The sequence below is a fragment of the Garra rufa genome, chromosome 24 (genome assembly GCF_049309525.1).
Source record: "Garra rufa chromosome 24, GarRuf1.0, whole genome shotgun sequence".
Classification (NCBI taxonomy): Eukaryota; Metazoa; Chordata; class Actinopteri; order Cypriniformes; family Cyprinidae; genus Garra; species Garra rufa.
In genome coordinates, this window is record NC_133384.1 from 33,486,716 (window position 1) to 33,511,370 (window position 24,655).

A 24,655-nucleotide genomic window follows, 5' to 3' on the forward strand; every position below is an offset into this window, starting at 1 on the left:
TGTCTTGCATGTCAAGCAACTATGTTATAATATGAAGATTTAGAAGCGTTAATCTTACCTACTAACAAACAGTACATATGTTTGACTAATTGGGCATATACATCGCAATGCTGTATGACTTGATATGTTATATTCTAAATTTATTAACTTGCATTCATATCACTCATAATATGTTCTGAAATGGACTAAAGTGCAAGGGCTTAGCATCAAATGGTACTGTTTCATCATAGTCTGTTCTGGTTTTATTTCATAATGTCATAATACCACAAGCTGTCACATGATGACAGCTGAGCTGTATAAAATATAGAGATGTGGTTTCTACAGGATTGGGTGTAATGCAAAGCTGCACTATAGTGTATATCTGGGCCAACTGGCAGCTGATGCAATAAGACGTTGCCAGTGCTGTGCAACAAGAGGCGATGTACAGATTTATAGATCAAGAATACATGCATGCAATTTTGTTGCAACTTCAAAATGGATCTAAAACATCTGAAATACTTGAATCTGGTGCATTTTTGTTTATACAGTATTCAATATGGTTAGTGGAGAACAGGTTGCACCTGTCAGCAGTCTACTTTTTAATGTATTTCTCATATATCTGCAAATGATTCTATTAACTAAGATGTTGTCTACACTGAGCATGAGGAGAACTATCAGAGAACGCATGAGGACATATGAGTAATGCATCAGCAGTAAAACTTTCATTAGGAGCACAGGAAGTGCTATATCTAGACATTTATGATGTCTGAAAAAAAAAATCAGAAACAAAAAAGTTTAATCCTTCACTTGATCCATATGCTTTATCTGGAACCTTTTCTTTTAATGGCTTTGCAAACTTGATGCTGTTTTCCAGATGGCTATGTACCATTGTAAATCCGTCTTGCATGTCAAGCAACTATTTTATGCAACAGTATTTTGATTTAGTTACCTGCTACCTGCATTTAAAAATATGCAATTGAAAGGTGCCCATTTATTTGGGCATTCATTTGAGGTTCTTGTTAAATAAATTCATAGTGTACTTGTCAAGTACTATTGTTTAAAAAGCTGTTTAAATCAAGGCAGAACTGAAGAAGTTTATTTGGCTCATTAAACAGCATATATAAAATAATTCAGCAGTACCAGGGTCCACATTTAGAGACATACATTGATTTGCATTTGCTGTCCATGATGCTCGCCCAAGACCACAAGACAAGTTTGCCCAAAGTCCCTTGTTCGTTCTTTTGAAGGACTAAGCAAAAGGAGAAAAAGATGGGGTTATTTTGGCGATGGAGATTAAGGCAGAGGGGGGCTTTTTGTCATTTGTGCGAGACAAGCCATTCATCCATCCCCCGTTCAGAGCCCAAAAAAAAGGCTGGTCCCAGAAATTAGCAGTTTCAGCTCAGCAGCAGAGGCGTCGGGCTGTGAAGGAACAGAGAAATTGACTAATTAGCAATGCGCACTAAAACTTGACGGTTCTCTCCATAACGCAGAGAGAAAGAGAGGAAAGACTCGCCTTTTCTCCTCTCCTCTTTTTCCATAGATGTTTGAAATCGCAGTCATTTACGCTCGACAGTTTTTACAATAGCCTTGAGCCATAATTTTGCGAGTCTCTCCAGCATCCATACCCCTGCGCGGTCTCTCTTCACCGGCCATGCGCGTCCGTTTCTCTCCCCGACCGTGGATTTCCTATTACTCTCGTTACGACTCACTGAGCCCCAGGCCCAAGGATAATGATGTGTTGTTTCTTGGTAGCATAATTTGTCACACGTATATTTCTTCTTCTTCTTCTTCTTCTTCTCTTGCAGAAAGCACACAGCTCCTCTCACCCTCACACACACTTCTTCTTCTTGTTAATTCAGAGGAAACATAAATGATCAATGAGCTTGAATGAGCGGGGATCAATGGTTAGGATTCTGATCCATCGATCATAGACTTTTCCCAACAGGACTGAACAAAGAAAGTGCACTGAAGGAGCCGCAGCTTTACTTTTCTTTAAGTCAGGTAAGTTTTGGATACCTACTACTAGCATTCGGCACGGGTGCGCACTGTGCGTAAATGTGCCGTGGGCTCAAAGTTGCCGTTTCTTCTGCTGTTCTGCCTCAGATTGGGCGAGAAACGCCGCGCGTCTTGTTGAACGGAGCGATTGCATTGTGTTGTTGCCGACCAAAGCGATGCGCAACCGCACATCTATGGTGGTGATGATGCTGATGTTGCGGGAGACAAACTAATTGCTTTTGTATCGCATATCGGGGGGAATGCGTGCATGCATTTATGTCTTGTAAGGGGGTGTGTGTGCGTTCGCGTTTGCGTGGCCGGATAACAGATAGCGGCCAGTTTGTGGGCTAGATCGTGGGATTCGCTTTCCAACCGCCCGGCGTAGTTTGTTTCAGCCCGCAGCGACCATCGGATTTGACGTGCTCACTTTACGCATGCATGAGATTTCTAGATGGGTATGCAAGGATGCGTGTGCTTGGTAAATGCATATGCTTGCACGCTGCAAACTTAATGCACGATATGTATATATATTTACACACACCGTAGAGATATATGCACGAATCCAACTTGCATGCATGCATGAACGAGATACCTTCAGAACGCATGTGCTTTTAATGCATTTCCATGCAGTGTAGTGCACCAATGGCATTGTTTACTCGCAGGAGGTGTGCGCAGCCCCGAAGTCATGTCCAGATCGGGTGACCGAACCTCCACGTTTGACCCGACTCACAGCGACACTCTGCTGCACGGTCTCAACCTGCTGTGGAGGAAGCAGCTCTTCTGCGATGTGACTCTCACGGCGCAGGGACAGCAGTTCCACTGCCACAAAGCCGTGCTGGCGTCCTGCTCGCAGTACTTCAGGTCCCTGTTCTCCACGCACATGCTGAGCAGAGAAGACGGGCTGGCGGCGAAGGACCAAGGCAGCAGCGGCACCCCGTCCTCCTCCCCCGACGACAAGCTCCTGCCCAGCCCGCGCTCCACCATCAACAACCTGGTGCTGCAGGGCTGCTCCTCCATCGGGCTGCGGCTGGTGCTCGAGTACCTCTACACGGCCAACGTGACCCTCTCCCTGGACACGGTGGAGGAGGTGCTCTCCGTCAGCAAGATCCTCAACATCCCGCAGATCACCAAACTCAGCGTGCAGTTCCTCAACGACCAGATCTCCGTGCAGAACTACAAGCAGATCTGCAAGATCGCAGCTCTGCACGGGCTGGACGAGACCAAGAAGCTCGCCAACAAGTACCTGGTGGAGGACGTGCTCCTCTTGAACTTTGAGGAGATGTGCGCCATGCTGGACGCCCTGCCTCCGCCCGTCGAGTCCGAGCTGGCGCTCTTTCAGATGTCCGTGCTGTGGTTGGAGCACGACAGGGAGACCAGGATGCACTACGCTCCAGATCTCATGAAGCGCCTGCGTTTCGCCCTCATCCCTGCCCCCGAGCTGGTGGAGAGGGTGCAGTCGGTGGACTTTATGAGGAGCGACCCGGTCTGCCAGAAACTGCTCCTGGATGCCATGAACTACCACCTGATGCCCTTCAGACAGCACTGCAGACAGACCACAGCCAGCAGGTAGGATCTTCTGCATCAACCTAACACATTCCTGTAGATTTTTGTGCTGTTTTGGGTAGAGACTAGTATTTTAAAACTTAACCAAGTACTTGTATTTTAACAGTTTTGAAAGTTGAGTTTGTTTTCATCCTTTAGCTTGTTCATGTCAGACATGAGTATGTAAATGTAAAGCACTACACTATACTCCATGCACGTGATCATGGCTTGTGACAGGTGTCAGTAAACAGATCAATCTCATTGGTAAAGATCTCATGTCTTCCTACATGCTGCATAGTTAACTTGTGAAGTGAATTAGATTAGATTAGCAATCATTTGTTGCAATATCTGATCCATAATTGTTCACCCAGTTTCCACGCTTTGCCTTATCTGTGAGATCCTCATTCTATTCCTCATAGTGCTGTTTCATGGTTGATTAATTTCAGCACTGTTGCAAGCTTGCATACTGCAGACATTATTGCAGTCTGCAGATGGGATAATTAGCAGGAATAGGTGACCGTGGAATAAACTGGAATCAGTTGTTGGAGAACACGAGAGAGATTGTTTGCAATCAGATATTCTCTTTTTGGAAATCTGGACTCTTGATATGTATATAAGTATGCATTTGCTCTGAGAATTAGATTAAATCGTTTGATTGTGTACTAGCTCTCTTCACCCGTTCTGTTTTGCTCTTCAGCATTAATATCATTTGCTGAGCATCGTCTATGAACTTGAATGAGATGAAATCAGTGAATTACTCTATTGGTTTGTCCTGATGATACCGTGTAGGCTGGAGTTGTCCATTTATTTCCCAAGCTCAGTCTTACAGACCCGAAGGGATTGTAAATATTGAACACCCAGACTTTAAAGCACTTATTCAATTTAGGATTTCAATTGCACTAGGCTAACCGCAAGGTCTCTAAACTGACCATAGTCGTTGCAACCACGTTTCTTACTATTGATTTGATATTAGTTGATTTGCTTAATTAATTATTGATTGACTGAATGCATGGATGCATATCCAAATCTTGGCTGAGAATGTGCTAAAGGATTTCACTGTTGACAGCAGTCAATAGCATAAGAACATATGTGAGCCTGGACCACAAAACCAGTCATAAGTAGCACCGGTTTATTTGTAGCATACATTGTATGGGTCAAAATGATCAAATATCATTAGGATATTAAGTAAAGATTATGTTCCATTAAGATATTTTGTAAAATCTTACCGTAAATATATCAAAACTTTTTTTTGACTAGTAATATGCATTGCTTAGAACTTCATCTGGACAACCATAAAGGCAATTTCCTCAGTATCTTGATTTTTTTTTTGCACCCTCAGATTCCAGTTATTTTAATAGTCATATATCAGCCAAATATTGTCTTATACATCAATGGAAAGTTTATTTATTCAGCTTTCAGATGATGTATAAATCTCACTTTCGTAAAAAAAAAGGTACCCTTCTGACTGGTTTTGTGGTCCAGGGTCACATACAGTATAAAGAAAGAACTGAGGCTCAAGATCACAACCACACATCTGATTTTCATGTTCCAATCCAGTTATAACAGTTTGTGGCCTTCACACATAACATTTAAAGCAAATAGCTATGCATAAACGTATGCATCCTTAAAATGTGACCAAATGCTTGATGCATTATGTTATGATGCTAATGCTGATTTCACAACTTAAAAAATACATCTGGCATTAGTTGCGCATTACAATGCAAAAAAAAAAACAAAGAAACATCATTGCAGTGGGGCTAATTGATACAACAACTTAATAAACAAAGTCATTTCTCTTTTTTCCGTTCATTTGAGAGTGCTGATAGAGTCGTTCAGCATTAATATTCCCCCATGTTCTCTGCTCGGCTTGCTGTCTCCCTCCTTGTGTTTGTACACGCTTTTACCTTGTTGTGGCATCTCATTCAATATGTAATTGCTCTGCACTAATAACGGCTAATGACAGAATAGTTAATGAATCTGTTTTGTAACACAGGATTCGTTCGAACAAACGGATGCTCCTGTTGGTTGGAGGCCTGCCCCCGGGTCCCGACCGCCTCCCTAGTAATCTGGTTCAGTACTACGACGACGAAAAGAAGACATGGAAGATCCTTACAAGTGAGTGCCTTGCTAGCGTGGTCTTTTCTGTTCCACAGGAAGAACCCTGACTGCGTTGGGGTTGTGCTCCAGCGCAGAGCAGAATAGAGCGAGAGCTTCCTGAGATGCAGGAGGTAATGATGTATCACTATCACTTTTAATGTAACTTTTTAATCAGAGCGTGACTGCCTTCACACCATTGTGGAGCTGTAACGCCTGGATTCGCTTGTGTGTGTTTTTTTATTTTTTCTTTGCCTCTGTCTTTTCGCATAAGCGTGCCTGCAAGATTAATTTTAATCTAATGATCTCGGGAAGATTCATCATCAGAAGATGACACGTATTCTTATTGAACTGCTTTATTAGGGCAAACGTTCTCGTAAGTGCATTTGTCTTCGCGAGCAGCAGGGAAGGAACGCGAGCGGTTCACGTGCTGCCAGTTTGTCGTGTGTTTTGGCTTGACGAATTAGAATCAGAATCCTTAGAAGGATTTAAATGACAACAATGGAGATCAAACGTGTCGCAATCTTAAAAATCATACAAAATTATGTCATAGTCAATGCTCAGATGTTGCTCTTTTATAGCTTCGAATGGAGTTCCTAGTCTCACTTGAGTCTCCACTTTGTCTCATATGTGACCCTGGACCGCAAAACCAGTCAAAAGGTTTAACTTTTTTGAAATTGAGATTTATATATCATCTAAAAGCTGAATAAATAAGGTTTGGTAGGATAGCACAATAGTTGGTCAAGATAGAACCATTTAAAAATCTGAGGGTGCAAAAGTCAAAATATTAAGAAATCGCCTTTTAATTTGTTCAAATTCAGTTCTTATGCATATCACTAATGAAAAATTACATTTTGATATATTTATGATAGTAAATGTACAAAATATATCCATGGAACATGATATTTACTTAATATCCTAATGATTTTTGGCATTAAAGAAACATTGATAATTGCTATTTGAAGACTGGTTTTGTGGTCCAGGCTCACATATGTTTCTTCTAATATAGAAAAATGAAAAATAGATACAAAAGGGCCAATGATTCACTTGTAGTTGTGAGTTCACGTTGATGAAAAGGTCTTTTGGTCACTACTTTTAATTTTGTTTCTGTCTAAAATAAACAATTAAAGGGATACTCCACCCAAAAATGAAAACTCTGTCATAATTTATTCAGTTCGAAAAATGTCTCTGTATTATTTTGTCTATACACAATGAAAGTCCAATATTGTTTGGTTCCCAGCGTTCTCAAAAATATATATTTTTTGCATTCCAGTCAGTGTTAGTATTTTTTGGCTTGTTTCTAGGCAAAATATTTGAAAATGCTTAAATTAAGATGCATTTACTAGATAAGCAAAATGACATAAGATATATAATCTTGTTTTAAGCTAAATAAGTGGTTTAAGTAAAATATTCTTAAAACATGAGTATTTTACTTATACCCCACTGGCAGATAATTTTACTTATTTTAAACAAACTGCTTAATTTAGTTTTTTTTCCTCCCTGGAAACAGGATAAATATCTTATGTCATTTTGCTTATCTAGTAAATGCATCTTAAGACTTTTTTTTAAAGATATTTTAACTATAAACAAGACAAAAATAGTAATAGTAAAAAGTAAGATAAGCCTTTTTTGCAGTGAGACGAAAGGCTTAACTATCCCTTTAAAATATAAATTTTGCTCAAACTCAATTGACCCGTTGTAAACAGCTTGATTGACAGGTGATCTGACCAATCATAATGCCAAATCTGCAATTTTGTCTGACAAACAAATCAGACAGGAGAGTAGTAAATAAAATACATTCTAATGTTATTCGTGTTTATTTTATGTTTTAAGTAAACAAGAATTGGTTCATGTGTCGCTTGATTTAATAAAGCAATAGAGTAATCTTTCAGGACACAATAAAGAGCCACAAAATGGTATTTATTGTTTGAATTTCTTCAAAAAATACAACATTTTAAAGCTAAGGCCTTTTTTCATACCAGAAGTAACCTGCTCTGTCTTGTCTGTTGCCGTGTTGTCAGTTTCCAATTTGTTTGACAGTGTATTTTTTACTGTGTCAGAACATGACGTGTAGTGTGAGAGACATTTTGAAAAAAATATATATTTAATATTTTATAGATTTAAAATATATTTTTTTGTGTTCCAGGCTAAAAAAAAATGCACCCCCTTTTGAAATGACTTGAGGGAGAGTAAATAATGACAGAATTTTCTTTTTTAGCTTACCTATCCCTTTAAAATATTAACTTTGCTCAAACTCAATTGAACCGTCATAAACAGCTTGATTGACAGGTGATCTGACCAATCATAATGCAGAATCTGCCATTTTGTCTGACAAACAAATCAGACAGGAGAGTAGATTAACTTCGGTGGACTTAAACTTGAAAAATTGTGTGTATTGACGTCTTTTCGCGGTTGACGTAAAATATGTTCTGATGTTCATTCATGTTTATTTCGTGCTTTAATAAGAAAAGACGATCAGTTCATGTGTCGCTTGATTTAATAAGGCAATAGAGTGATCTCTCAGGACACATTAAAGAGCTACAAAATGGTATTTATTGTTTGAATTTCTTAAAAAAATGACATTTCAAGCTGAGACCTTGTTTTATCACAGAAGTAACCTGCTCTGTCTTGTCTGTCGGCATGTTATCAGTTTTTTCTTTGTTCCACGATGTATTTTTCACTGCGTGAAAACATGACGTGTAGTGTGAGACATTTTGGAAAATGTCTCAGCGTTGTTGTTTTTTATCGTTACAATGAAAGTCCAATTTGGTTTGGTTCCCAGTGTTCTTAAAAATAGTTTTTTTTGTGTGTTCCAGTCTGTGCTTCAGACGAAAGAAATGCACACTGTTTTGAAATGACATGAGGGAGAGTAAATAATGACAGAATTTTCATTTTTAGCTGAAGTATCCCTTTAAAATATAAACTTTGCTCAAACTCAATTGACCCTTCACAAACAGTTTAATTGACAGGCGATTTGACTAACCATAATGCAGAAAATGCCATTTTGTCTGACAAACAAATCAGACAGGAGAGTAGATTAACAAGTCAACTTGTTGAAATGAAATTAGTTTTGATGTTCATTCATGTTTATTTCAGGCTTTTTGTGTCGCTTGATTTAATAAGGCAATAGAGTACTCTTTCAGGACACATAAAAGAGCCACAAAATGGTATTTGTTATTTGAATTTCTTCAAAAATGTCAAAATTTTAAAACTGAGACCTTTCATACCAGATATAACCTGCTCTGTTTTGTCTGTCTGCATGTTGTCAGTTTCCTCTTTGTTCCACAGTGTATTTTTACTGCATGTGAGAGCAGTGTGTTTGAGTTCATATTAACATCTCTGACTTTTGATTGCAGACTTTTATGTCTAAGCACATCTGAGCTCAGTTTGAGACATTGTTAAGATCTGAACAGTAGAGGAGATTTCTGAGATGTTGGAGATCTCATTCGCCCTACTAATTTTATTGCGGTCTATGAGAAACAATCGAGGCAATAAAGAGATATCCTTGGTGATTTTTCTTTCCTCTGCCTCTTGCTTGTGATTCCTGGAGCTAACTGTTAGCTTCAGAGCTAGCTGTTGATTGTTCAAACGAACAGAAATAAACTTTCTGAATTAGTACAGAATCAATCATTTTCGGTCTGTAAATGTGTCAGCTGCACTGTTACGTGTGTATGACAAGCTCCAGGTGGCTTGTGGTATAGCAAAATCCTCCTCACTTAAAACGTTTCGAGTTTGTTCTTCAAAAACACAGCATGTAATGTGTTTGCAGAGAATCTGGGCATTTATAGCTCTTTTTAAACCATATAAATGACCTACAATCCTATACATAGCTAAATAGAGCATGCATAAATTAGAATAATCTTCAAAAATTATTCTAGTAAGCTAATTTGCTGCTCAAGAAACATTTATTATTATTATCAATGTTGAAAACAACTGTGCTGCTTTATATTTTTTTGAAAACCGTGATACACTACAATAAAGATATTTAAAATGTTACAAAAGATTTAAATGTTAAGCAATTTTTCCATTAGAAGCTTATTAGCATATCAGAATGTTTTCTGAAGGATCATGTGACACTGAAGACTGGAGTAATGATGCTGAAAATTCAGCTTTGCATCACAGGAATAAATTATACTTTAAAATATATTCAAATAGAAATAGTGAAATAATATTTTACAATTTACCTGTATTTTTAAACAAACAAAATGCAGCCTTGGTTGAGCATAAAAGGACTTTCATTGAAAAACATCAATTAAACTTTTGACTGGTAGTGTAGCAACTAGCCAAGACACAATGTATTCTGATTTAATTAAACCGATTCCATAGTGTCTGTTCCTTACCGAGGCAAAACAAGGACATAAACGGACGTGCAGTCATTTTGTTTTATGGCTAAAATTGCGTTCAGTCATCCAATCACTGCATCGCTGAGGTGTGAGACCTACAAAGACACCTTACGCTCCGAAACCTGCTTGTAAGCGTTTGGCAGCACGCATAACATTCATTAATGAATTACATCTGGATCTATATAACTTACACTCATAAGGTCATAGTGTAATGTCCTTTATTTCTGCCTCAGACGTCGAGTCTTAAATGGCCCATGGCCAGGCGGAGCGACCAAACTGCAAAATCATCCTGTGAACACACCAGCAGCCCCTTGATGTCGTTTGGGGTGTGCAGGTTATTAACATTCAATCATAACTTTGCAATGAGCCGAAACCCAAAAGGGGGGGAACGGCGACTGATTAAAACCTTCATCAGCACTATTTAGGATGGTTCTCATGACTGGCTGCACCTCTCTGCTTCTGTGGCTTTCTGCTCTGTGCTGAGACTGCCACCTAGTGCACACAGCGTGCTATGGTCAAAACCAGACATTTCTGACAAGTTTATAGGTGTTGATTATGACCCTCAATGCCATTGATTTGCTCCTTTTCTTAGATTTTAGATTTAGGAAGTTTTTACATTGCATGAAGTCTATATTTAGGACTATTCAAATTTTGTATTTTCATGCCAATAAAGACTTTTCCAGCAAATCAAAATGCATCCAGACAATTTTCAATATATATATATATTATTCTCAAACAGGATTCACAATTAATTTGTAATCAGCATACATTAAAAGCAGTGCAGTAAACACTACTATGGTGAATAGTAGTTTTAGGGTTATATATGAAGAGATCTAAAGTCTAAAATGAGCATTTTTATCCAGCTTCTGTGTTTAGGTTAAGTCATTTTACTCTAATGGCAATGTATAGGTCATTTTCTATCCAATTAAAGTGAAATAACTGAACATAAATATAGGACCCTGATAAAAACGTTCCTTTTAGAAGAAAATTTCAGACGCACTTTGAGGCTTTTGCATCTGACCTCTTCATATATGTGTGTGTGTGTGTGTGTGTGTGTGTGTGTGTGTGTGTGTGTGTGTGTGTGTGTGTGTGTGTGTGTGTGTGTGTGTGTGTGAATGTATATATGATAGATAGATAAATAGATAGATAGATAGATAGATAGATAGATAGATAGATAGATATATTATTTTATTTAAGTTTTAGTTATTTTAGTACATCTAATTGAATTATACATTTTTTTATTTTTTTTTTTTTATTTTTTTATTTTTTATTAGTTAAAGATTTACCAATTTTGTTGTGTTTTTGTCTTTTTTAGTAGTTTTGGAGTTTTATATGTTTTTTTATTTCAGTTTTAGTTATTTTAGTACATCAAATTGAACTACATCATTTTTTTGTAATATTTTATATAATATTTTATTTTAGTTAAAGATTTAGTCATTTTGTTGTGTTTTTATCATTTTTAGTAGTTTTGGGGTTTTATATATGTTTTTTTTTTCAGTTTTAGTTATTTTAGTACATCAAATTGAACTACATCATTTGTATAATATTTTATATTATATTTTATTTTAGTTAAAGATTAAGTCATTTTGTTGTGTTTTTATCATTTTGGGTTTTATATATTTTTTTATTTCAGTTTTGGTTATTTTAGTACATCAAATTGAACTACATAATCTTTTTGTAATATTTTATATTATATTTTATTTTTATATTTTATATTAGTTAAAGATTTAGTAATTTTGTTGTGTTTTTGTCATTTTTAGTAGTTTTTGGGTTTTATATATATTTTTTATTTCAGTTTTGGTTATTGTAATACATCAAATTGAACTAAATATTTTTATTTTATTTTATAGATAGATAGAGATATAATATTTAATTTCAGCTTTAGTTATTTTAGTACATCTAATTGAACTACATATATTTTTTTATTTTATATTTTATTTTTATATTAGTTAAAGATTTCGTAAATTTGTTGTGTTTTTGTCATTTTTAATAGTTTTGGGGTTATATATATTTAAATTTAGTTTCAGTCACTGTAGTACATCAAATTGAACTAAATATATATATTTTTTACTTTTATATTTTATATTAGTTAAAGATTTAGTAATTTTGTTGTAATTTTTAGTAGTTTGGGGGGTTTATATATATATATATATATATATATATATATATATATATATATATATATATACACACATTTATATATATTTAGTATATATGTGACCCTGGACCACAAAACCAGTCATAAGGTTAAATTTGACAAAACTGAGATTTATACATCATATGAAAGCTCAACAAATAAGCTTTCTATTGATGTATGGTTTGTTAGGATAGGACAATATTTGGCTGAGATACATCTATTTGAAATCAGAAATCTGAGGATGCAAAAAAATCAAAAAGACTGAGAAAATCACCTTTAAAGTTGTCCAAATTAGGTTCTTAACAATGCATATTACAAATCAAAAATTACATTTTGATAGGTTTACAGTAGGAATTTTACAAAAAATCTTCATGGAACATGAACTTTACTTAATTTCTTAATGATTTTTGCAATAAAAGAAAAATCAAAAATTTTGACCCATGCAATGTATTTTTGGCTATTGCTACAAATATACCCCAGCGACTTAAGACTGGTTTTGTGGTCCAGGGTCACATATATATATATATATATAGTAGTACATCAAATTTTTTATTATTATTATTAGATTTTGTTAAAGATTTTGTAATTTTGTAATGTTATATGTTATATATATATATATATTTTTTTTTTTTTTTTTTTTTATTATTTTATAATATTGTGTTTTTGTCATTTTTAGTAGTTTTGGGGTTATTTTTTCTAAATGTTATTTCAGTTTTAGTTATTTCAGTACATCAAATTAAACTAAATAAAATGAGAAATGTTCCACTAGCAAGTAGCTAAAATAAAACCGTTTTTATATTTAATTTAATTTCTCTTCATGTTTATTTTGTTTTAAGAAATTGTGAATTCATATAAAAAAATCACAGCTTAATTTACCCTATATCTTTTTTCACATTGCTTTTTATTAATTATTATATTATTTATTTATTATTTATTTTTAATCAATGTAAAATAGTTTTAATGGTCCTGAAAACAGGCTTAATTTTCTTGTGCAAGACAGTTATGGTATTTAATAATCCTTAAAAACGTTAGTAAATAAAAATACAACTGTTCATTGTTAGTTCATGTTAGCTCAGGTCCATTAAATCCTAACAGAAACAATTTTTGATTCTAATAATGTAGTAGTAAATGTTGAAATAATCTTGAGCTGAAATTAATAAATGCCTTAGAAGTATTTTTAATTGTTAGTTTGCATTAATAGTTAATTGTAGTTAACTAATGTTAACAAATGAAGCCTTATTGTAAAGTGTTTCCAATTTTCTTTACCCAAAATAAAAATTGGATTCAAAAATGATTCTTCAGATATCTCCTTTTTAACTCCAGAATGTTGTTTTAAAAGGCTAAAACACAAAGACCTAGTGAAGTGAATGTCTGTAGATTTGTGCCTTTAAAAGTCAATATCATATATCTTGGCAGTGTGCAGGTTTTTTATATCAGCCGGTTTAGCACTATGATGCATCTGCACCTGTGTAGATCAGGCTGTAGATCAATAACAAAGCCTAGACGGTGACCTCTTGATCATTTGAATCATCTCGCAACAAATCACCTTCCAACACTGAGTCTGTTGGCACGTGTGTCACGTCTGCAGAGGTAAATGTCAGCAGGCCACAAAAGCCTCGTATGGCTCCAAATAATTCTCTCGCTGACAGTAAGATCTCTGTCAATCAGTCTGGTTTTGTGTGCGGCGAGACAGTCGGGAGGTTTCCCTCGTGCGATTCAGTCCGGATCCGTTCTCAATGGAAAGGCCTGCGTCAGACTCCAGTTAGATTGCGGTAGAAGAGGCCAATCGGAAAAAGCGCGATTCAAGGCTGTCTAATTTTACAGCAACTGTGATCCATCAGGCAGCGGAGATGTGACAGTGGAAATGAATGATCGAGGCAGACAGGTGGCTCTTAGCGTACGACTGATTTACGCTGCACGGGCACCGGACGGAGATTTATGGAGTGAACATGATCATGTTCATTATGACTGTCACCTCACGACCATTTCTCTCTATTTCAACTGGGGGTCACTTTTGCGCGAGCTGGAGAATTAGACGAGATGGAGACAGGAAAGACTACTGCTGGAAAGCAGCCTGTATATCAGAGATCGAACACAAACCGGGACTGTTAATGTGAGGGAATACCATTTGATTGCTTGTGACAGCAGTTTATTCGGAATATTGAAAAAAATGCAGTTAAAAAAGGTTGTTTTTTTCCTTCCCAGAAAGTGTTGACTGTCAACCTCCAGAGGTCAAAGTACTTATTGTATGCAGTGTGTTTTTTTTAATGATAAATTTGACTGCTGTTAATGTTTTTTTTATGATATTGCATTTTTTGCAACTTGTGTGATTATTAGGAATTAATACATTTGTTGTGACAGCATTTTATTATGAAAATTGTGAAAAATACAGTTAAATTATTTTTTTTCCACTGAAAGTGTTGACTTTTTAATGATAAATTTGAATGATTTTAATATTTTTTTAATGAAATTTGCATTTTTTGCAACTTGCGTGATTATTAGGAATGAATACATTTGTTGTGACAGCATTTTATTCTGAAAATTGTGAAAAATACAGTTAAATTATTTTTTTTTCCACTGAAAGTGTTGACTTTTTAATGATAAATTTGAATGATTTTAATAATTTTTTTAATGAAATTTGCATTTTTTGCAACTTGTGTGATTATTAGGAATTATTAATACATTTGTTGTGACAGCATTTTATTCTGAAAATTGTGAAAAATACAGTTAAATTATTTTTTTTCGCTGAAAGTGTTGACTTTTTAATGATAAATTTGAATGATTTTAATAATTTTTTTAATGAAATTTGAATTTTTTGCAACTTGTGTGATTATTAGGAATTAATACATTTGTTGTGACAGCATTTTATTCTGAAAATTGTGAAAAATACAGTTAAATAATTTTTTTTCCCACTGAAAGTGTTGACTTTTTAATGATAAATTTGAATGATTTTAATAATTTTTTTAATGAAATTTGCATTTTTTGCAACTTGTGTGATTATTAGGAATTAATACATTTGTTGTGACAGCATTTTATTCTGAAAATTGTGAAAAATACAGTTAAATTATTTTTTTTTCGCTGAAAGTGTTGACTTTTTAATGATAAATTTGAATGATTTTAATAATTTTTCAATGAAATTTGCATTTTTTGCAACTTGCATGATTAATAGGAATTAATACATTTGATGTGACAGCATTTTATTCTGAAAATTGTGAAAAATACAGTTAAATAATTTTTTTTCCCACTGAAAGTGTTGACTTTTTAATGATAAATTTGAATGATTTTAATAATTTTTTTAATGAAATTTGCATTTTTTGCAACTTGCATGATTAATAGGAATTAATACATTTGATGTGACAGCATTTTATTCTGAATATTGTGAAAAATACAGTTAAATAATTTTTTCCTGCTGAAAGTGTTGACTTTTTAATTATAAATTTGAATGATTTTAATACATTTTTAACTGATATTTTTTTGCAATCTGAAAATATTGTTAGTTTTTTCTGATAAATTTTAATGATTTTAATTTTTTTTTTTTTGTTGTTGATGATATGGCAATTTTTGCAACTGGCGTGATTTCTAGGAATTAATCAATTGGTTGTGACAGCATTTTTTTTTAATAATGTTAAAAATGCCATTAAATAAGGTATTTTTTGTGGAAAGTGTTGACTGGAGGTCAAAGTAAATATTGTATGCACTGTTTTTTAAGGATGATAAGTTTTAATGAATTAATGAATTTTTAAATGATATTGCCATTTTTGCAAGTTGCTTGATTTCTTGGACTTAATAAATTGGTTGTGACATCATTTTATTCAGAAAATTGTGAAAAATGCAGTTAGGTAAGGGGTTTTCTTTTGCAGAAAGTGTTGACCGTCAACCTTAGGAGGTGAAAGGTTTTTTTAATGATAATTTTTAATGATTTTAATGATTTTTATTAAAGGTATTGCAATTTTTTTGTGTTTTTTATTTTGTAGAAAGTGTTGACTGTCAACCTTTGGAGGTCAAAGATTTTTTTTATGATAATTTTTAAAGATTTTAATGATTTTTATTAATGATATTGCAATTTTTGCAACTTGTGTGATTTCTAGCTTTGAATAAATTGGTTGTGACAGCATTTTATTCTGAATATTCTGAAAAATGCAGTTAAATAAGTTTTTTTTTACATGATAAATTCTAATGATTTTATATATTTTTTTATGATATTGCAATTTTTGCAATTTGTGTGATTTCTGGTAATTAATAACTGAATATTGTGAAAAATGCAGTTATGTAAAGTTTTTTTTCCACAGAAAGTGAAATCGTATGCAGTGTTTTATTAATTTTTTTATGATATTGCAATTGATGCAACATGCGTGATTTCTAATTATTAATATTGAATAAACATCAAAAGTAAATAATAAAATTTAAAGTGTCTATTATATTAAATATATTAAGGTGTGTGCGTGCGTGTGTGTGTAAATATATATATATATATATATATATATATATATATATATATATATATATATATATATATATATATATATATATATATATATTTTTCATTTTTCATTTTGAGAGTTACTGTAAATGTTGATTTGCAGATACTGATGATCTCAAAGTGGTCAAAGATATTCGCTTGGCTAATGTATTGGTCTTTCACTATTCATATGTGTAATTTCCAAGCACTAGACTCATGAGTTTTGTCTCTGTGTTGTAGTAATGCCGTATAACAGCGCCCATCACTGTGTGGTTGAAGTGGAGAACTTCCTGCTTTTATTGGGTGGAGAAGACCAGTGGAACCCCAATGGTAAAACATGAATAAATGTGACATCTATGTACAGCTGAACTATCTTTTTAAACAATGGAACAAAACTAATATGTGTATTATCTTCACAGGCAAACACAGCACTAACTTTGTAAGCCGGTACGATCCAAGATTCAATAGCTGGATACAACTACCGCCCATGCAGGAGAGGTACGACGCCTTCTGAAAATGACTTATTATTCATAAAATAATAAGAGCTCTTCGTAACATGGCTATAATTATTCCTTAAGCCTTCGTGATGAATCTTTGGCTCTCGGCTGCGACGGGGGATATTTGCTGTAAACAGTCTCTACGTTGACTGATTTTAAGAGCCGATCTTTTCATCTTGTCTTTGTTTCAGGAGAGCGAGTTTCTTCGCTTGCTGCCTGGATAAGCACTTGTATGTTGTTGGGGGAAGGAACGAGACAGGTTATCTGTCTAGCGTTGAAGCCTATAACCTTGAGACAAACGAATGGAATTACGTTTCGTCTCTTCCACAGCCGCTGGCTGCGCACGCAGGCGCCGTGCACAATGGGAAAATATACATCTCAGGTTTGACGATTCACCTCATCCAAACAGTGAATTAATCAAAGTGTCTGAGACCTCACTAACAGGTGCCATTACAGAGATGAAGTCTACAAGATATTTTCAACAGCTAGTTTTATTATAACCACAAGATAAAATGCATTTGAGAAATATTTCAAGTAGAATATGTTTAACAAGAAAAAAAAATGTCAGACAGGACTTGAATTTATTATCCACTGGGAATTAATTGGGTTCTCTAAAGTCTTTCTGTATGACCCATGATTGCATGAAAAAAGTATATAGTGCTTGTTGACCAAAAATGTTTTGGTATAACTTGCAACATGTTCCTGTAGCCCAAACAGTAGAGCATTATGCTTGCAACACCAAGGTCATGGGTTTGATTCCCAAGAAATGCATGCAACTGATAAATAAGATAATATTTTCAATGCAGTGTAATTAAAGGAGGACATAAAGAAGATATTCTCTTTTTAAAAATGCTAGTTAATGTCAGTGCATTGGATTAAAACCTACTGACTTTGTTCACACAAGTTATACCTTGTGCATTTTTTATTTATTTATGTATTTATTTTATTATTTATTTGTCAGTTTTTTTGGCGGGTGGGGTTGTACTTTTGGTGTTTTTATTTTATTTTATTTTTTTGTTTTATTAAAATGTTTTAAGTATTTAATTTTTGTACTTTTAGGAATTTTATTTATTTATTTATTTTTATATTTAATTTTTTCTTTTGGATAATTTTGTACTTTTGTGGGATTTTATTTATTCATTTTTATACTTTAATTTTACATTTTAATAATTTATTTTTTTATTATGGGTAATTTTTGTACTTTTAGTGTATTTGTAAAAATGTTTTATTTATTTATTTTTATAATTTTTGTACTTTTGGGGTATTTTATTTATTTATTTATTTAAATATTTTATTTATTTATTATAATATTTTTACCTTTAGGGTATTTTTTGTTGTGTTTTTAATTTTTTTCTTATAATTTCTGTACTTTTGGGGGATTTATTTATTTATTCATTCATTAATTTTAATACTTAAATTTTTTATTTTATAAGTAATTTTTGTGCTTTTAGGGTATTTATTTATTACTTAATTTTTAAATTTGTAATAATTTTTGTACTTTTGAGGGATTTTATTTATTTACTTTTATATTTAAATTTTAAATTTTATTTATTTATATATTTTTAATTTTATTTTTATTTTGGATAATTTTGTACTTTTAAGGTACTTTTTTAAATATTTTTTTTTACTTTGGGGGATTTTATTTATTTTTTTATTGATTTTTATATTTTAATTTGTTAATTTTATTTATTTATTTATTTGATAATTTTTGTATTTTTAAGGTATTTATTTATTTATTTATTCCCCACCTAGTTATACATGTGGTGTTCCCAGTCAAAAATGAATGACCTACAAAACTTAATAAATTATCTTATAAATATCATTATCTTTTTATCAACCTGTTTTCTTTTTGGAACTGATTGATCATAGGCCTCACTCATATGAGCTTATGCACCTCAGTTTTTGAGTGAATACTGCCAAAATTATCCACAAATAATGCTTTTCCTGAGTGCATAGGCTCAGATCAATGAGGCCTATGATCAATTAATTAAAAAAAATTGAATCCAAGATTTGGTGATAATATGGCATATGCAGAATTTACTAACAATTTTTAAAAGACTGGTTATTTTTGACCAGGAGCAACAAATATCAAGTTCTGTAATGAAACTCTAGATGGCACAGGCTAATAGGTCATTAACGCAAACTGATGATATTCTTGGCACAAGCTGATTGGTTCATTCACTAGAGCGGTTTGCACCGCCCTCCACCTCCCTAGCTCCACCTGTATAGATCTGCTACAGGTTATCATTTATGCATAGAACAAGGGTTAAAAAAGTAAATAGCATTACTTTTTTAATTGATTTTAATTCCATGTGGCCCTTTTTTGTGGTAAATCTCTTTTTATAAATTTGTGTCCTCATGTTGAAACAGTATTGTGTATGTTATGCTTCAGGTGGCGTACACAACGGTGAATACGTGTCTTGGCTCTACTGCTACGACCCCGTGATGGACGTGTGGGCTCGGAAACAGGACATGAACACCAAGCGAGCCATACACGCTCTCGCAGGCATGAACGACCGCCTCTACGCTATTGGGGGAAACCACTTAAAGGGTAATTTCTATAGCCATAACCCAAATCTCACTTACTGTGTACACAACAGTAATCCATACAGTTTCTATTCGTGATTTGATTCCAAGCTTACTAAAGTAACTTGTATACTCCTCTGCAAAATAAGATCTTGGCATATACACTTGGGGTTTCCCCTGACTGTCTTTCTCTGTGTGCAGGATTCTCTCATCTGGATGTGATGCTGGTTGAATGCTACGACCCTAAAGCAGATCAGTGGAGCATCCTGCAAACGCCCATCTTAGAGGGACGCAGCGGGCCTGGATGTGCTGTTCTTGATGACAGTATTTACTTGGTGGGAGGATACAGTTGGAGCATGGTAAACACATCTTACATTTAAATGCAACTTTTAATGTTTTTTAAAGAAGTCTCTTCTGCTCACCAAGCCTGCATTTATTCGATCCAAAATACAGCAAAAGCAGTAATATTTTGAAATATTTGTACTATGTACAATAACTGCTTTCTATTTGAATATATTTTAATCAAAGCAAAATTTTCAGCATCCTTACTCCAGTCTTCAGTGTCACATGATCCTCCAGAAATCATTCTAATATGCTGATTTGCTGCTCAAGAAACATTTTTTATTATTACTATCAATATTTAAAACAGTTGAGTACAGTTTATTATAGAAATGTATACTTTTATTTAGCAAGAATGCTTTAAATTGATCAAAAGTGATAAAGACATGTATAATGTTACAAAAGATTTCTCTTTAAGATAGATGCTATTCCTCTGAACTGTCTATTCATCAAAGAAACCTGAAAGGATTCTACTCATCAGTTTTCAGCATAATAATATCATGGGACTGGAGTAATGATGCTATAAATTCAGCTTTGAAATCACAGGAATACATTTTTAAATATATTCAAATAAAAAAACTGATATTTTAAACAGTAAAAATATTTCAAAAGTTTACTGTTTTTGCTGTAAATCAAATAAATGCAGGCTTTGTGAGCAGAAAAACATTAAAAATCTTACTGTACAAAAACGTTTAACTGTATGTATATTTTATTATTATGTATGTATATTTTTTTTATTATATTTAGTATGTATAATTTTTTATATATTTTTTTTTGGCATGGTAAATGAATTAATAATGCATTTTTAATTTGCATTTTTATACATTCATATATATATATATATATATATATATATATATATATATATATATATGTATATGTGACCCTGGACCACAAAACCAGTCATAAGGTTAAATTTTACAAAACTGAGATATATACATCAATAAATAAGCTTTCTATTGATGTATAGTTTGTTAGGGCAGGGACAATATTTGGCCGAAATGCATCTATTTGAAAATCTGGAATCTAAGGGTGCAAAAAAATCAAAATACTGAGAAAATCACCTTTAAAGTTCTCCAAATTAAGTTCTTAACAATGCATATTACTAATCAAAAATTACATTTTGATAGGTTTACAGTAGGAATTTTACAAAAAATCTTAATGTAACATGATCTTTACTTAATTTCCTAATGATTTTTGACATAAAAGAAAAATCAATAATTTTGACCCATACTATGTATTTTTGGCTATTGCTACAAATATACCCCAGCGACTTATGACTGGTTTTGTGGTCCAGGGTCACATATATGAATGTATATAGTATGATTTATTGTGCTTTTCTGCAAAAATTCAACTTTGAAATCACAGTAATAAATAATATTGTTAAATATTATCAAATAAAAAACAATTATTTTGAATAGTAAAATAATTTTAAAATTGTACTGCTTTTGCTGTACTTTGGATCAAATAAATGACTTGATGAGCAGGAGAGACTTCTTAAAAAAATAAATACTGTTTAAAAGCTTTTTAACTGGTTGTGTATATGTAAATTTTATTTAATTATTAATTCAGTTAATAATTACTTATTTATTTTATCCATTTTTAATTATTATTTTATAGAAGAAATTTTGAAATTGTGTGCATTTAATTATTGAAATTGTAAAAAAAAAAATGATGCATAAAAATGCAACTAAAAATCATAAAATGCCCTTATAAGTATCTTAGTATCTCAGTTTAATATAGTAGTGCTGTCACTAACAATTATTCTGGTAATCGAGTAACCAGTCGATTATTCTGACGATGAATCAAGTAATTGGATCATTTTTAGTGGTAATAAAAATACACCTAAGCGAACAATTGATTTTAAAATGACTTAAAATACATATACAATAGCAATGGGGCAATAATAATTGGCTTTATTATGATAATAACCCCCCCCCCCCTCCCCCCAAAAAAAGGTGCTATTAAAACAATACTCTGTTTGATTTAACTTTCTCAACCACTCAAAATTGCCAAATGGGCTCGACCAATGGTGTGAGGTTGGGGATGGGGCTATTTGTTTGACTGACCAATGGCTTTAGAAAACCTGTCTGGAAACAACCATTATGTTTTCAGTTCTGATAATGATAGTAATGCAGAAAAAAACTCATATCTTTCCAGTCAAACGTTTTTGAACAGTAAAATTATTTAGTTTTGAAATCATAGGAATAAATTTCATTTTAAAATATTCTCAAATAGAAAGCAGTTATTTTAAATAGTAAAAATATTTCAAAATGTAACTATTTTTGCTCAACTTTGGATCAAACAAATGCAGGCTTGGTGAGCAGAAGAGACTTCTTTAAAAACATTAAAAATCACACTGTTCAAAAACTTTTGACTGGTAGTGTATTAGAAGCATTATGAAGTATTAAATGAAATATTGTGACAATAACTAGTCAAATATCTCTTCCAGGGGGCGTACAAGTCATCCACCATTTGTTACAGCCCAGAGAAAGGCTCATGGACAGAAATGGAAGGAGAAGTGGCTGAACCTTTAGCCGGACCGGCCTGTGCCACAGTCATACTGCCAGCCTGTTTACCATTTAACAAATAACTATATATGAAGCGGCCGAGAAGAGGAAAAACCTGTCGGGATGGAAAGTCAATCGCTAAACGAATCAAATAAATGAGGAGACTCTCCCTATGGAACGCCCCCAGCTTTTGAACAGGAGGTGATGAGGTGTACAGATTATTATTTTTTTACTGGTCGGACAAGAGCACTTTGTTTCTTTCATACCTAAACAGTTTTAAACTGATATAATCATCGACTTTACGTATTTGATGCTCACGTGTGTTGACATTCAGCTGCTCACATTCAATCCTTCTTTGTCATAAATATTTTGACATAGCACGCATAATTATTATTATTTTTTAACCAAATGGATATAGCTTCCATACGTACTTTGTATTTTGTGGAAACCGTCGATCAAAGACAACGTCGAAGTGGGTCGACAAAGGAATATTCATGTTTTTACAAGCAAAACTCATGATTCTGTGTGCACTGTAGAGTAGATATCAGCTATTTAATATATATCACACCATGTCTGCTTGTTAGATATTGTCGCCATACTTGAGTGGCACATTGTTATTTGTACAGATGAGAGGGGAGTAAATGTCAATTATGAAAAAAAAAGAAAAAAAAAAACATTTCAGTAAAACACAAGTTATGATTTATTGTTTGAACAATCAGTATATTATTTATTTAGCCATGTGGTATATATGCATGGCGTGAAGTGGAAAGCTTATTGTGTTTTACTGTGGGTACATATTTGTTTATGTTAATATCTGTTTATATCTCACAGTGCTTACTTTTAGCATCAGGCTGCTTTATTTCCTCAAATTTCCCATTATAAGAATCAGACCTTTTAAATTGAGTCGAAATCATATAAATTATCGGCCTGATTGGTTTCTCTGAGACGTGATATGAAATCTGAATTCGTTGCACTGGTGTTCGTTGGCCCTTTTGATGAGAAAGGGGAATGTTTTTCATTGTTGTAAATAATCGCTTGCAGTGGAACATTTTTGTGCTCATGGGATTTATTCTCAAATCCTGTTATGTTCTTTACATTTAGTCTATGAAAATAAAACTGAATTTCTGGATCAATAATCTGTCTGGGCTCTCCCACAACAACACAACACTGCTATCTATCTAAAAATGTTTGCAGTATTACAACAGTGTGCATTTATGTGTTTCATTTACTTAGTGGAAAGTATTTTGTTAAATGCAACATCTCAAGAGTTACTTAAGCATGCATGCTGTTTATATTCGGAGTATCTGAAAGCCAGAAGAGAATGGACTGTAGATGACTGTGACAGACTGAAGGTAAGTTTTACTTTCTTCAATCAGCAGGTCAAGGACTCAAATACTTACCATCTTTAAATCAGAAAGACACAATGCTATTTTGCAACAAAAAAAAGAAAAAAAAGAAATAGTCTTAATATAATATATACAGTAGGCAGAAACCAGGTTTGGTAATTATTTGGTATTTATTCATGTTTTATAATATATTTCATAATTATAAAAAATTATTATATTAAAATTATTATATATATATATACAGTATAATTAGATTTATAGATTTATTAGATTTATATCATATTGATCCAGATTTTTTTTCTATACAATAGGCAGAAACCAGCTTAGGTAATTATTTAATATATATTTTGAATATTGTATAATATATTTTCATTATAATTGCATTATAATAATATACACAGTAGACAGAAACCAGGTTTGGTAATTATTTATTATAAGTTTTACATTTTATAATATATTATACTTTTTTTTTTTTCGTTTTTATCGCACATTGGTATGATTATAATGATGATTATAACTTATATATTTTATTATATATTTTATTTAGATATATAATTTCTATAATATATATATATATATATATATATATATATATATATATATATATATATATATATATATATTTCTAATCAGTTTTACCGGTTTGGTAATTATTATATAATTAATATTTTATAAAATATTTTATATATATTTTATAATTATTTAAAAATTATTTCAAATGTATATATATTAGAAATAAATAAATACATTATATATATATATATATATTTATATACACACATTTTAAATAATTTTAAATAATTATAAAATATGTTATAAAATATAAATTATATAATAATTACCAAACCGGTAAAACTGAGTAGAAATTTATTTATTTATTTTTCACTT

At 32.7% G+C, this 24,655-nt stretch overlaps 1 protein-coding gene across 1 annotated transcript; it reads left to right on the forward strand.

Annotated features, from left to right (window-relative positions):
• Positions 1-1,121: 1,121 nt before the first annotated feature.
• On the forward strand, positions 1,122-23,542 carry klhl14 (kelch-like family member 14). Its single transcript, XM_073830972.1, has 8 exons — positions 1,122-3,540; positions 5,510-5,631; positions 16,790-16,879; positions 16,969-17,047; positions 17,238-17,428; positions 19,439-19,597; positions 19,774-19,931; positions 22,364-23,542. The coding sequence occupies exons 1-8, from the start codon at positions 2,660-2,662 to the stop codon at positions 22,502-22,504; spliced, it is 1,821 nt and encodes a 606-aa protein (XP_073687073.1). The 5' UTR covers positions 1,122-2,659; the 3' UTR covers positions 22,505-23,542.
• The last annotated feature ends 1,113 nt before the right edge of the window (positions 23,543-24,655 follow it).

Bases quoted from the DNA above. Each gene is read 5' to 3' on its own strand.
- klhl14 (XM_073830972.1), top strand. From the start codon at position 2,660: ATGTCCAGATCGGGTGACCGAACCTCCACGTTTGACCCGACTCACAGC. The intron at 5,632-16,789 runs GTGAGTGCCTTG...TCTGTGTTGTAG, and splicing joins GACATGGAAGATCCTTACAA to TAATGCCGTATAACAGCGCC. The intron at 19,932-22,363 runs GTAAACACATCT...TATCTCTTCCAG, and splicing joins GAGGATACAGTTGGAGCATG to GGGGCGTACAAGTCATCCAC.